We start from the raw sequence: 14,135 nt of genomic DNA, 5'->3' as shown, positions 1-14,135 counted from the left end.
TCAATTTGCTTCATTCACCTGGTTGAATCAGACCTTTATACCATTTAACCCTTTTTTTGCAACTTGAATCTTAATTTGTCTTCTTCATTCTGCAAGTAAAAGAAGCCATGCATATTAGACTAGCTAAGTACAACTAAGGAGCACATTAATGCATTTTCTGAGATCCATACAAATCTAGAGGGAGTTTTATGATATTTATTTATTAAATATTTATTAAATATATTATTTATTTATTTATTAAATATATTTATATGCTGCCCAATCCCGAAGGGCTCCGGGCGGCTTACAAAACAAACAGAAAAAAAACACATAAGGATAAAGAAAAGAGTTTAAAAAACAGCAACACCCTCAAACATTCATTCTAATCGTGGCTAGACCTCAACAGTGAGGTCAACAGCCCCAGGCCTGCCGGAACAGCCAAGTTTTTACAGCTTTCTTGAAGGCCATGAGAGTGGTTATGGTCCGGATCTCCGGGGGTAGCTGGTTCCAGAGAGTCGGAGCAGCCACAGAGAAGGCTCTCCTCCAAGGGCCCGGCAGCTGACCCTGTTTGGCTGACGGCATCTGAAAGAGGCCCAATCTGTGGGATCTTATTGGCCGCTGGGAGGTATGTGGCCGAAGGCGGTCTCGAAGGTAGCCTGGACCTAAGCCATGTAGGGCTTTAAAGGTGATAACCAACACCTTGAATTGAGTTCGGAGACCAATTGGTAGCCAGTGCAGCTCACGGAGGAGAGGTGTAATGTGGGTGTACCTCGGCACACCCAATATCGCTCACGCGGCTGCATTCTGAACTAACTGCAGTCTTCGAAACGCTTTTCAAGGATAGCCCCATGTAGAGCGTGTTACAGTAATCCAGCCTCGAGGTGACAAGGGCGTGAGTGACCGTTAGAAGTGCCTCCCGGTCCAAATAGGGCTGCAATTGGTGCACCAGATGTACTTGGGCAAAGGCCCCCCTGGTCACAGCCGACAGATGATGTTCCAGTTTCAGTTGCGAATCCAGGAGGACTCCCAATTGCGAGCCCTCTCTGAGGGGCATACATTTTCACCCCCCAGGTTAAGGATGGACTGTCCAAGCAGTCCTTCAGGGGCAACATCCAAAGCCACTCAGTCTTATCGGGATTAAGCACAAGTTTGTTCGCCCCCACCCAGATCCTAACAGCCTCCAGGCATCGGCACATCATGTCCACCGCTACACTGAGCTGGCATGGGGCAGAAAGATACAACTGAGTATCATCAGCATATTGGTGGTACTTTACCCCATGTTGTCGCATGATCTCACCCAGAGGCTTCATGTAGATGTTAAATAGGAGGGAGGACAAGACCGAACCCTGCGGCACACCACATTTGAAGCTCCTAGGGGTCGACCTTTGCCCCCCGACCAACACTGACTGCAACCTGTCACAGAGGTAAGAGAAGAACTACCGTAAAATGGTGCCTCTCACTCCCACCTCCCCTAGGCGCCGCAGAAGGTTACCAAGGTCGATGGTATCGAAGGCCACTGAGAGGTCAAGAAGCACCAGGATAGAGAAATATCCTCTATCCCTGGCCCGCCAGAGATCATCGGTCAGGACGACCAAAGCGGTTTCCGTGCTGTACCCAGGCCTGAAAGGAGTCTAGATAATCTGTGTCATTCAAGGTCTGTCGGAGTTGAAGCGCCACCACCTTCTCAACAACCTTCTCTAAAAAAGGAAGGTTGGAGATGGGATGATAGTTTTTCAAAATAGCTGGGTCCAGGGAAGGCTTCTTGAGGAGGGGTCTTACCACTGCTTCCTTTAATGGTTACGGGAAAAAACCCTCCTGCAAAGATGCGTTGGTAATCGTCTGGAGCCAGCCTCATGTAACCTCTCTGCTGGTCTAAACCAGCCAGGCGGGGCACAGGTCCAGTAAACAGGTGGAGGCACTCATCGCTCCCATGCCTTGTCCACTTCCTCAGGGGTGACAAATTCAAACTCATCCCAAAAATCTGATTAAGACTAGCCCTCGGCATCTCGGCTGGTACTGCCCAAGCGGAGTCCAGGTCTGGTCCGAATCTGAGTGATTTGATACCACAATGGGAATAGCATTCTAGCATAATTTCAGCTGTAGTCGATATTTTCCAAAAATATCTATTAGGATAACTAGGAGATAAATCTAATAAAACAATTAGGCTTAATTTAAAATGGAAATACAAGCTTCTGTTCTTCTGGTGGTTATTTCAAAGAGCATAACACAAGTCAAAGCAGTCCTATTTATCATTTACATCAGGGGTTTCAGGGGTTTCCAACCTGTGGGCTGCGGCCCACTAGTGGGCCATATCGGGCTGTGGAAATGGTCGGCAAGCGTAGCAGTATGCATGCCGCTCATGCAAATGGAGCGGCATGCACACATAGAACCATCCCCTCCCCTCCAGTCCACAAAATCAGAAACATTTGGGAACTCTGAACTCTAGGCATGTACCAAAACTGCACCTATTCCATGGACTGAATTCCTGGCTCTCCAAATAGTTTGCCCCAAACAGATCACCACAGGGGGAGATCATTCTGAATCATTCCTTGAATGAAAAGCAAGCTAATAAAAAAATAGAGCTTCCTTCATTATCTACATGGAATTTAAATTCCTCAAACTTTATTTTTTATTAGGCTAGCCCAACATTTACAGAAAAGTTGGATCACTATGGAGATGCAATGGTATATGGGAACGACGGTGAGCAACAGGAGGAAGAGTTGTACCTAGAGAACTAAAAGATAAAATGTATCTAAGTCCTCAGAAGGAAAGAAAGTGTGGGATATTTTTCCAGAAGGGACCCTCCCTGGAATTCTGGACAGTAAAAGAAATGGGGAGGAAAAATGCTTTCAGTCTTGTAAGATTCTGTTAATGTAATCTTAAAGATAGAGCTATTATTCCTTGATGTACTTCTTATCTGGACTACCTTGAAGAGCTAAGAGGGATTATGTGTGCCATAAAGGAAGTATGAGTTGGTTGGTTGGTTGGTTGGTTGGTTGGTTGGTTGATAAGTGATAAAAGATGGTTATAGGTAACAAAAGTGTGTGTGATTAAAAAAAGGGGGGGGATCTAAGCTAATACAAGCTATTTAGAACCTTCTAGGACAGGGCAGTCAAACTCGCAGCCTGCAGGCCGGATGCGTCATGGGCTGGCCACGCCCACCCCTGGTTTAGCGAAAAGGTTACAATATGTTACATGATGACATGTTGCTGCAAGTTGACACTCCTGTTCTAGAAGATATCTTATTTCAATGAGGAAAATGGGGGGGGGGGGGAAAGATGGGCTGAAAGTTAAAATTAATTATCTATTTTCAAAGATCTAGATTGAGTGGATTGTAAAGTTACCTTTTCTGAGCAAACTCTATTGATCACTGAATCTAATCCTCCTCTTCTTCCCTCTCTTCTACACCATCTCATTTAATGGAAGTATCCCTTCCTGTCTTGTCACAATCACCATTAGTAGCACATGATGTTCTTTCTACAGCAAAAATTGTGAAACAGGCCTGATCTCTTCTGATTTAGAGTCGTGATGGTTGGACCTATCTTTATTTTTAAGGTATGTCACACACATTTTCAAATCCTAAATTCCTTGGAATCTGCTCATGTGAAATGCACTGCCCTTAATAGGAACAATTTGTGTTTAAAGATGATATATACAGACTAAAGTTAAGTGCTACATTACTTTGTTCCATTGCAACTGATTGAGCAAAAATATGATATTGAAAGGCTGAGTATTAATTATTAATTTGCTATTATGATTCTAATGTGGGATACTTTTATATTATGGTCAGATGTGGGGATTAATGTATGAGACTGCAATTTTGCATACACTTATCCAGGAATATATTCTTTTTAATTCAATACTTGTTTTATATAAAATTGCATAATTTTTGACTCTGATCTTAACTGAATTAAACACTGAACATTAAATAGCAATCAGTATGTGCCCCATTCCTCAAAAACTAAATGTTTTGTTGTGCTAAACATGTTAAGTCACAATGAATTATGGGAAATCCTGATTCCAGATGGAATGTTAAAATTAAATTGTGCAGGATTATATTATCATGGACTGATTTTGAAAGCATCCTTGCCATTCCTAATTTCCAGGAGCAGCTATTCAGGAAGAGATATGGGCAAACAAATTTCCCTGAAATTTATGCCTAGTTAAGGTAACTGGTACAATAAACTATAGTCTGTCTCAGGGGTGTCAAACACGTAGCCCATAGGCCAGATACATGACCCATCAAAAGGGCGAACAAAACCACGTCCGACTAAACCGCGTCGCTGACGTCATCAACGCGGCGACAACAGCCAGTGCGAAGAAAGAAGGGCGCTTTAAATAGCGCGTTGAAAGAAAGCCGATTCAACTTAAGGTAAGGATTAGGTTTAGGGTTAGGTTAAGGGTAAGGATTAGGTTTAGGGTTAGGTTAAGGGTTAGGTTAAGGGTTAGGGTTAGGTTTAGGATTAGGTTTAGGGTTAGGTTTAGGGTTAGGGGTTAAGTTTAGGTTTAGGGTTTACAGCGTGCTTCTGTCTCCGCGCTGTCGCCCTGTTGATGACGTCAGCGACGCGGTTTAGTCGGGTGCTGTTTTGTCGTTCCCCCTTTTGTCGGTGAACCGGCCAGATATGGCCAGTGCAGGCCATGCCCACGCCAGCTCCCAAAGGGCAAAAACAATCCTGATACATCACGATATAGCCCGCGATGCGATCAGGTTTGACACTCCTGGTCTATCTGCTTTGTAAGGTGGTGTTTCTGAGGAGTGGAATGAGTGAATTTACCTTAAGGACTTCAATAGAATCCACAACCTTTAATGTGACATTACCATTTCTTTTTAAGAGAAAAGAATAAATATAATTGAAAGGTAATTGTATATAAAAGGTTTGTTCTGTAAACAAATACAACGTAACTTCAAAAAACTTTCCTAATTTACAAGTGATGAAAATATCTTGAAAATGATTATTAAATAATTAAATACAAATAACTTTTTCAAGCGCAGTATGGAATTTTGTTGAAAAGTCTGGAAAAAAGAATGGATATAGCCAGCTCTGTTCCAATAGAAATACACGAACAGAAATCTAAACACTTGCAGAACTAACATAACCGAATTAAAACACAGAAGACATTAAAGCTGCATATTTTTTCATGTAAACCTCTAATCCACTGTCCAATTTCATTAAACAGTATCCTTTTACAATTTTCCTAAAGTTAAAAATTATCTGTGGAAAGTGGCATGGCCATCTTGCATATTTAAGATCACTTAATACAAATTACCTATTATCAAATATTATTCCAATATGACAATGATGGAATATGATTTACAAAATATGAAACAAATTGATGTATTTTAGTGATTCTATATGTAGAACCAAAGTGATAAATTATTCTACAACAGAATGCTCTGTAATAATTAGCACATCAGACAATTATGTGATCCTGTGTATTTAAAATTGTATTGAAAATTGAAATACTGTAAATAGATACTGTAAATAGAGCACTTCTAATATCAGTTTCTTGTGTATCATTATTACATACTTCCATACTACATCCAAGCAAAAAGTACTAAGAAATATTATGTTTGGTATGATGGTCAGAACTATTTCTTTCAGGACTATTGATAAATCTTATTTCGAGAAAGTTCAAAAAATATCTACCACACCTTTTCATGGATAAACTTGCTGATGATATGGCATTCCGTTTGCCAGGAAGTTTATATATCTTACTATCCCTATTAGGTGTCAATTCCACTTTCTTAATCTTGTATCATATTCTAGGCAGGGGAGGTTATATAGGTGACTCTCATGGAGTTCAATAGACCAAGTAAAGTAAAGGCAAAGTTTCCCTCTCACATGCGTGCTAGTTGTTCTCGACTCTAGGGGGCGGTGCTCTTCTCCGTCTCAAAACCAAAGAGCCAGCACTGTCCAAAGACGTCTCTGTGGTCATGTGGCCAGCATGACTAAATGCCAAAGGTGCACAGAATGCTGTTACCTTCCCACCAAGGTGGTCCCTATTTTTCTACTTGCATTTTTACATACTTTTGAACTGCTAGGTTGGCAGAAGCTGGGACAAGTAACAGGAGCTCACCCCGTTAGGTGACCCTTGGGATTCGAACTGCTGACCTTCTGATCGACAAGCTCAGCATCTTAGCCAGTGAGCCACCAAGTAAGCAAGATGCAAAATACAACACACAAGGCAACCTGTTTTTCACTGGGGATCATACAGACTGGAGATGAAGCAAATAGTATCCCTGAAAAGTATGCATTTACTTTCTCCCACATAAGAGAAATGACAGGTATACTTGGCTGCAGTTTTTTCATTCAGGTAAAGGTTTTTCAGTACCAATTCTCAATTCTTAATGGTTGTTTCTATCAAAGTAATTACAGGTACTCCTCGACTTACAACAGTTCAGTTAGTGACCGTTCAAAGTTACAAAGGCACTAAAACAAGTGACCTATGACCATTTTTCACACTTGTGACCATCCTCATCATCGCATGATCAAAATTTGGATGCTTGGCAACTGACTCTATGACGGTTGCATTGTCTGGGGTCATGTGATTGCCTTTTGTGACCTGACAAGCAAAGTCAATGGGAAAACCAGATTCACTTAACAACTGTCACAAGAATGGTTGTAAAATGGGGCAAAACTCACTCAACAACAGAAATCTTGGGCTCAGTTGTGGTTGTAATTCAAGGATATCTCTATGTTGTACATCCGAAACAAATTAGTTGAAGAAAAAAATGACGTTTACTTTCAGGATATGAAATAAGTGGAGTGGGTTGTAGGATAGAAAATTAGGCAGATAAGCAAGAAGTTTCCCTTTGAAAACTCAAACCCATTTTTAGGTTGATATAAAGAAAGTCTCTAACATACATGTTTGGGAGAATAGATCATGCCTAATAGATTTGGCATGAACATGTTTGCTTTGCCTGAGGGAATGTTTTCCAAGGATATTGGGACTCCATGATGGAATGGCTCCTTAACCCTTCAAACTTGAAAATTAACCATTTTTCTGGTGTTGCAGAAGTGTAGGATTTAAACTTTCATTTGAATACAAATGATTTAGACTGCAACATTTGAACACACACACACACACACACACACACGTGTGTGTGTGAGTGTGTGTGTGTATGGATGAATGTTGCCTAAAATAATTTAATTTTCAACTTAAAATTATGACCAATTCCTTTTTTCATAGAGGATAAGCTAACCCCATCGTGCTTTTTTTTTGTCTTGACATCATGAATCCACATTGATACAAACTACAGATACTTTGTGGAATTAAAATTCGAGGGAAATTGAAACACAGTAAATAATTTATACTTTTCACACAGTATGTGAAGGGCTGGTTTGACCTCAGCAGTTTTTCCCCCCCTTTCCCAAGCTTCAGGCCAATGCTATTTTATCATTGGGGCATATACTTCTGATACATTTAATCATTTCAGTTGTCACATTTTTGCAACTAAATCATCTTCACCACCAGCTAGAGAAAGCATTTACTTCCTGTTCTTTTTCTTTCCCTGCTGGCTTGCTTTGCAAAACGACATCAGAAAACTTAGTTTCAACTTATTAAACACTTTGTTCCGTTTCATTGAGAAGAAAAAAACAAATTCCCAGAGAGAAACACTTTTTAAACTTCTGTCAACAGTATGCATTGAAGCACCAACTATGGAAAAATGGTTGGGAATTAACACCCAAGGCACAAGGTCAGAAAAACAAAGTCACTAGCAGTTCTTCAGCTTTTGAAACACCCACACATTAGAGAAAGAAGCAAGTTTGGAGAATTTTATCTGTAGTTCAACACAAGTGTTTTTTTTTTTTTTTTTAAATTAAAGAACCTAAAACGTTAGACAAAAAACATATTATTACACTTAAAAAAATCTATATTCTGGGACAGTATCACAATGCAAGAAATAATTTCTTTTGCTTAAGAAAAAATGTAGTAAGGGCTTTTTTGTTGGTTTTATTTATGCTTCCCCAATTCAAACCTTTTCCATACCATTAAGACTGTACCACAAAAGCTCCCTGAGAAAAGCTTTCGTCCCCTCCAGTTATTATATTTCTTCCGACAGAGGTCGGATCTTCTGGGAACGTTCATATAGTAAGAGAAACTGCAGGCATTTATTTGCTAATGCAAACAAAAGGTACGCAGCACAGCCCTGGACAGCCCAAGCGCGCTATTCCGCGCACGTGCTGCAAGGCGATACTGGGGCGAGGAAAGGGGGGGGGGGGAGACACTTAGCAAATACAGCGTGAGAGGATAAATCAACGCGGTGCTCAAAAGGCACAAGTTTGCTTTGTTTCGCCCCTCTCTCGGTTTTGGCACCACTCCCACCAGCATCTTCCGAAGAGGCTGCGGCTGCAGAAGCCCGAGGCGAAGGCACCACAAGGCTGACTGGGCTGACTGCAGGACTGCAGTCAGGAGGATCTTGGCACGCAGCACCCCCCCCCCCTCACCCGCCGCCACCGTCCGACCATAGGGTGGGGTCTTTCCCACACACGCCACCCACAAAAGGAAAGCGACGGAAGCGGGGGAGGGGGGAGATGCCCTCACCCCTTCTCCCGGGGGTGCAAGGGAGGGGGAGAGCAGGAGAGGAAGGTGCGAAAGAACCCAGACACTGCAGGACCGGGACGCCCTTCATCACGCTTAGGGAACGAGGCATGAGGTGAGACCGGGAGGCGCCGGAAGGCCGCACCTCGCGAGGGGCCCGACTAAAACGCTCCGGCTCCTACTCCTGAGCCTTAGAGGCTGCTGGGGGATAAAGGGGAGGGAGGAAGGACTTCTGACAGACAAAAGGTAGGAAAGAGTTTATTACTGCGGAGGCGCCGGCTACGCAGTGCCCTACCTCAGGAGAGCTGAGTAGCTGCCGCCGCCGCCGCCACGCCCCACCCCGCCAAACTTCCCCCTCCCCCCCCCCAAGAGAGGGCGGGATGGCAATGGGGGAGGCAGGTGCCCGTGCGCTCCCCGGCAGGTGCTCGGGGCTCCCCCGGAAAGTTTGCGCGCGAAGAGGAACGTCCTTCAGAAAGAGCTGCTTAACGCCCCCGCCAAACTGGGCAGCTTCTTCCAGACACGCGCCGCGGGACAGAGGCTCTCTCTCGTACCTTGGAGGGGTCCTCCGGCTCTCCAGCCTCGGCCGCGCCTTCCGTTGGCGTCCGCCCTCCCGGGCTCCCGGGCTGGGAATCTCCCGCTGCGGTGGTCTCATCCTGCGGGCTCCGCGGTTCCGTAGAGCTCCCGGCTCCCATGTCGCTCTCTCTCTCTGGCGTCCGTTTCTCCAACCCTTCGGGCTCAGGGAGGGCGCGACGCGACGCTTTTCAACCCAGAAAGAGAAATAGGCGCTAGCAATAATAGAGCTGTCCAGGCAGCTGCGCTCTTCGGCTCCTTAACTTCAGCTGTTCAGCAAAGCGGTCAGGCTGCGACTGAACCAACCTAGGAGGTTTCTGCAAACTCCTTTAAAAAAAAAAAGAGCCAACAAAACTACCTCCTCCTTGGTCCTCCGCCCGCCTCTCCCTCCTGCTCCATCACATGAGCAGAGCCCCGGACACGCCTTGCAGCATCAAACCTGGGAATCAAGGAAGAGCCAGGCAAGGAGGCAGGCCAGGGGAATGGCTAATATATCCCAGCACCTTTGGCCGAGGTAGCGCTGTCTGGGTGTCCCTGTTTCCCATCCTCGAGGTTGTCCTTCGACTTGTGTCCAGGTTTAAGAAGATGAGAAGTAACTCCCATCACTCCCCTGAATTGACTTCATCTCTGAATTCCATCATTAAAAGACGGGGTGGGGAGGGGAGAGAGGGTGGAGGCTTTATGGAGCATCTGACCTTCAGCTTTGAGCTGAACAACCTCTCCCTCCCTTCCCGGCCTTAAGAGATGCATCTGACTGCTCTAACGTGCCTACTCTTCTATCCAGGATGTTAGGAATCATGGTTTGGATTTAGCACAAGTGTTCTTTTATACTTAATCTGTGTCTCCATCACTGTCTCCTAACAGGCTTCTCGCACTTAAGCATGGCATAGGTAGACGCAAATGTGGAGTGTAATCTAGTATTAATCTGGTTTTTTTTTCAAAGGAGGTGATGTAAAAAGTGCCAACATCTGTCATCACTCAAACCACTGATCCTTGTAAGCAAACAATACAAAACCAGGGGTATCATGGGATCAAGCAACAGCAAATAAAAATGACTGGTCAGCAGCATATTATTTAGAATTAGATGGAAGGTTTTGTGGGACATAACTCACATTATGAATTTCTTTTTAAAAAATCAAAACCAGCCATTATCTCATTATTACTAAACTCTGTTGAGAGGACAGTAGTTGAATTCAGACATAGTCTAAAATAGCCTATAAAGTAGACCTTTTGTATTCTGTGAGGCTTAAATACTATTGATTTCATTGATTCACTCTTATGTTTAAAGTTTAGCTGTGCTTAAATAAGCCCTGAGATTGCTTTCCATTGTGAATGTAAGAAAGGTTATGAATGCTTGAAAAGGAGTGGGGCGGGGGGGGGGGGGGGGGAGAAAAGATTTGTAGTCAAACCCTGAAAATTAAGTGTGCCTTACAATGCTAGTTATCTATAGTATTAATAATTATCCTTATGACCTTAGAATAAATTGTTATATAAACATTCAGTTGTGTTTTGCTAATGTTCTACATATTGGTATACCTATATTAAAATTAAAAAATGCACAAAGGCCCCTCCATAATCATTGGAAGGGTCAAAAAAAGTCAAGATGGCAGCCACAGTATCATGACTGAAGCCCCACAGTAATTTCTGCAGGGGGTGTGGAGCCATGTGGGACAGGGGGAGATATATTTTATGAAGTTTTCCTATAATAAAAAGTGAAATATAGATAGACTATAAACATTTCCATCATTGTAATTAATAATGAATAAATTGAATATATGTTTTTCAAAGTAGTTATATACATGTCCCTGTCTTCATTTCATTTGTAGAGTGTAGAGTACATTTTTGGAAGATGAAGCTGTAGTTCTAAATGTATGTGGAACACATGTAGTGATATCAATAAGACCTGATTTATTAATCTATAATAAAGTGGATATGTGGATGTATGGCTAGGGATTTCCCTAAAATAAAATTTAATAGCTTAATTTTTAAAGATGGGAGTGATCTCTTAACAAACTTACAAACCATTATAAATTCTACAGTGTAATTTGTTATAAAGCTAACAGAAAAAGAAAAGAAACTCATAAAGAAAGGTCTCAAACCCTCACTCATTTATCAGGCTAAATACTTATTTTTCTCTTAATACAGAATGGGTTCTTTATGTTATTTCCAAGATCAGGTTAGTTACAGTTGTTTATAAAACCAAATAAGGAAAATGAGATTGTGTGCCCCAATTCTGAATTAATTTAACCTTAACCTTAAAACTACTTATGAAGCAACTTAACTTAAGAAACTACTTTAAATATGAAAAATAAGTTTGATAAATGTGTTTAAAAGTGTTGTTTTAGTGATATTAAAAGAAGGGTCTTTTTATGAGAATGAACAATTATATCTTTGCCAGAAACTGGCCATAAGTACCATTCCTTTGGCAGACAAGATAGGTCCATTACTGGGTAACATCTACAGGAAAATGTTTTTTAGAATTGATGCTCCACTAGTGGTACTAACGGGGGCGGGGGGGTATAAAAGAGATGTTTGAGATTTGTAAGATGCAAAGTTTCCTTTTCTTCCAGCATCTCCACAAAACTGGGCCCAAACCATGGTAATTGTGGCACTGCTGTTATTTATACCCCCACTAGAATTAGTGATAAGGAAAACGTAGCATTTTCCCCCAATGATAAGAGTGCTGTGTCTGATAATATTCCACATAAAATATATCAGTATTGCTAATAACAGGAATTAAAATATGTTTGTATTGATTAATAGTCTGTTTGGGCCAGTGATTAAGGCAGTGGGCTACAAACTAGGAGAGCATTAGTTCTAGTCCTTCCTTAGGCATGAAAGTTAATTCGGGGACTTTAGGCTATTTAGTCTTTTAGTGCAATCCATTTCACAGGACAGTTCTGGGGAAAATAAGAGGTTATGTTTGTATGTATATGTATATATATACTGCCTTGAGTTGGAGAAATTAAAGGTGGGATATAAACCTAATCACATCAGGGCTATAATCATCAGGTCTCCTAATCCATTTTTACTAATTATCTTTTTTGACAGCTGATTGAAAAATGTCCCCAAAATGCAGTGTGAATAATATTTGGAAACAGCCTGCAGGGTGGTTAGATCTGGCCTGTGGGGCTGCACTGGAAACAGTGAAGGACCGGCTTGCAGTGCCTCTGCCAGTGAAAACAGAGCTCGGGAGGGCCATGCCCAGCCCTCCTGAGCTCCGTTTTCAGCTGCAATGGCTTCCTACAGCCCTCTGCCAGCCAAAATGGAGCTCAGAAGAACCACAAGCACTCAGGCCACTACAAAGGCCCCTGAAATGAGTGATGTTGAGCTGGCCATTCCCACCCTGGCCACGCCCCCAGCCCCCCCCAAGGTCAAACACAACCCTGAAGCAACCCTCAATGAAATTGAGTTTGACACCTCTGCCCTAATACAAGGACAGCACAAACAACAGATCCTACGTCTTCTGCCATCTCTAGATCCCATTTCTCTACTGTTTTTTTCTGAATCTTTTCAGATAGATCTTGCATCCTCCACCATAGCTAGACCCCATGTGACTGTTGCTTTTTCTGAGTCTCTTAACTATTTTTCAATGCCATGTTCTCTATTGGAATACTAGTGGATCATTAGAAGGTCAGTTGATGTCGTCATTGACAGAGTGGGATTTTGAACATAGCAAAGCCTATCTTTAAAAGTAAAAATACTGTAAGTTCCTATATCCATACAATCAATAAGTATTTTGGATTCCTATTCCTCATATTTATGGGAGAACACTCTTTGCTTATTGTTTTAATAGGGATATTTCTTTTTGGAAGATGCAGCTAGGTAGTTCAATAATAATAGTATAATTTAACTGAATCACCATGGTCGTTAAGCAAACCCAGTTTCTGCAATGGACCTTTTTATTGCCAGAGGAGGAAAGTAAATGCCAGTATCTGGTGAAAAATATCACAAATTGTGGTGATATGACACGGGACATGCAAACAGACATAAATGTGGGCTGGTTGCCAACCCAATACAGGTAGTTCTCGATTGATGACCACAATTGAGCCAAAAATTCCTGATGCTAAGAAAGGTAGTTGTTAAGTGAATTGTGCCCCATTATACAGCTTTTCCTGTCACAGTTGTTAAATGAATCACTGCAGTTGTTAGTAATATGATTGTTAAGTGAATCTACGTGCCCCCATTGACTTTGTCAGAAGGTCACAAAACGTGATCACATGACCCCAGGACACTGCAACGATCATAAATATGAGTTAGTTGCCAAGCATCCAAGTTTTGATTACATGACCATGGGGATGCTGCAACGGTCGTAAGCATGAAAAATGGTCATAAGTCACTTTTTCAATCCTGTTGTAATTTCAGTCATCAAACAAACTCTTGTATGTCAACGTCTGCCTATATATGCTTATGTGACTGTGATGGGAGAGGCTGTTGTTGGAAATTTAAATCTAGATCCTAAGTACCTTTTTTGGGATTAGTGGTGATTTTGGTTCCTAAGTGACTGGTCGTAAGGAATAACAGTAGTCAGAATGAAGCAGCCATCTTCAGTGACAGAGATTGAAGAGCACAAAATGGGAGCAGAGTGTTGAAAATCAGAAATCCATCTGACTTTATTCTATGAGGATAAATTGAAGGGAATGACTTACATTTAATGATCTAATTGTAGTTAGTTGGATTTTCATCCATTTGACGTATTAATTAAAAGCTCTAATGTAGTTTTCGATCTATAAAGTGGGTTTGAAAATGGGACTTTTCTTTTTTTTCTTCATATATAATGCTTGGAAAATATTATGGAAAGTCAACTTTAAAGTATGTGTCTTAAGAGGAAGCTAAAAGAAAGATGTACTAGAATGTGTCGATTTTAGAATTATTTTTAAAGAAAAGTTTAGGGTTTTAAAATGGATGCTGTATCTGTAGTCACATAATCGTGATCCAGGTGTTTGGCAATTGTCTTGCTGTTACAACATCATCACAGTGTCCCACCGTTATGTGTGATGCCACATTCAACCTTCTTTGCTGGATTTCTACAAGGAAAGACA

The 14,135-nt window shown here is 41.9% G+C and overlaps 1 protein-coding gene across 1 annotated transcript in view; it reads right to left on the bottom strand.

Moving 5' to 3' along the window:
- Positions 1-9,393, bottom strand: part of AKAP12 (A-kinase anchoring protein 12) — a 61,567-nt gene extending 52,174 nt beyond the window's left edge. The window contains 1 exon segment of the mRNA XM_032216016.1: positions 9,075-9,393. Within this exon segment, the coding sequence (XP_032071907.1) occupies positions 9,075-9,215 (141 nt within the window). The 5' untranslated portion in view covers positions 9,216-9,393.
- Positions 9,394-14,135: the final 4,742 nt, after the last annotated feature.

This window comes from Thamnophis elegans, chromosome 4 (genome assembly GCF_009769535.1).
Source record: "Thamnophis elegans isolate rThaEle1 chromosome 4, rThaEle1.pri, whole genome shotgun sequence".
Classification (NCBI taxonomy): Eukaryota; Metazoa; Chordata; class Lepidosauria; order Squamata; family Colubridae; genus Thamnophis; species Thamnophis elegans.
This window is presented reverse-complemented; position numbering and strand designations above follow the sequence as displayed.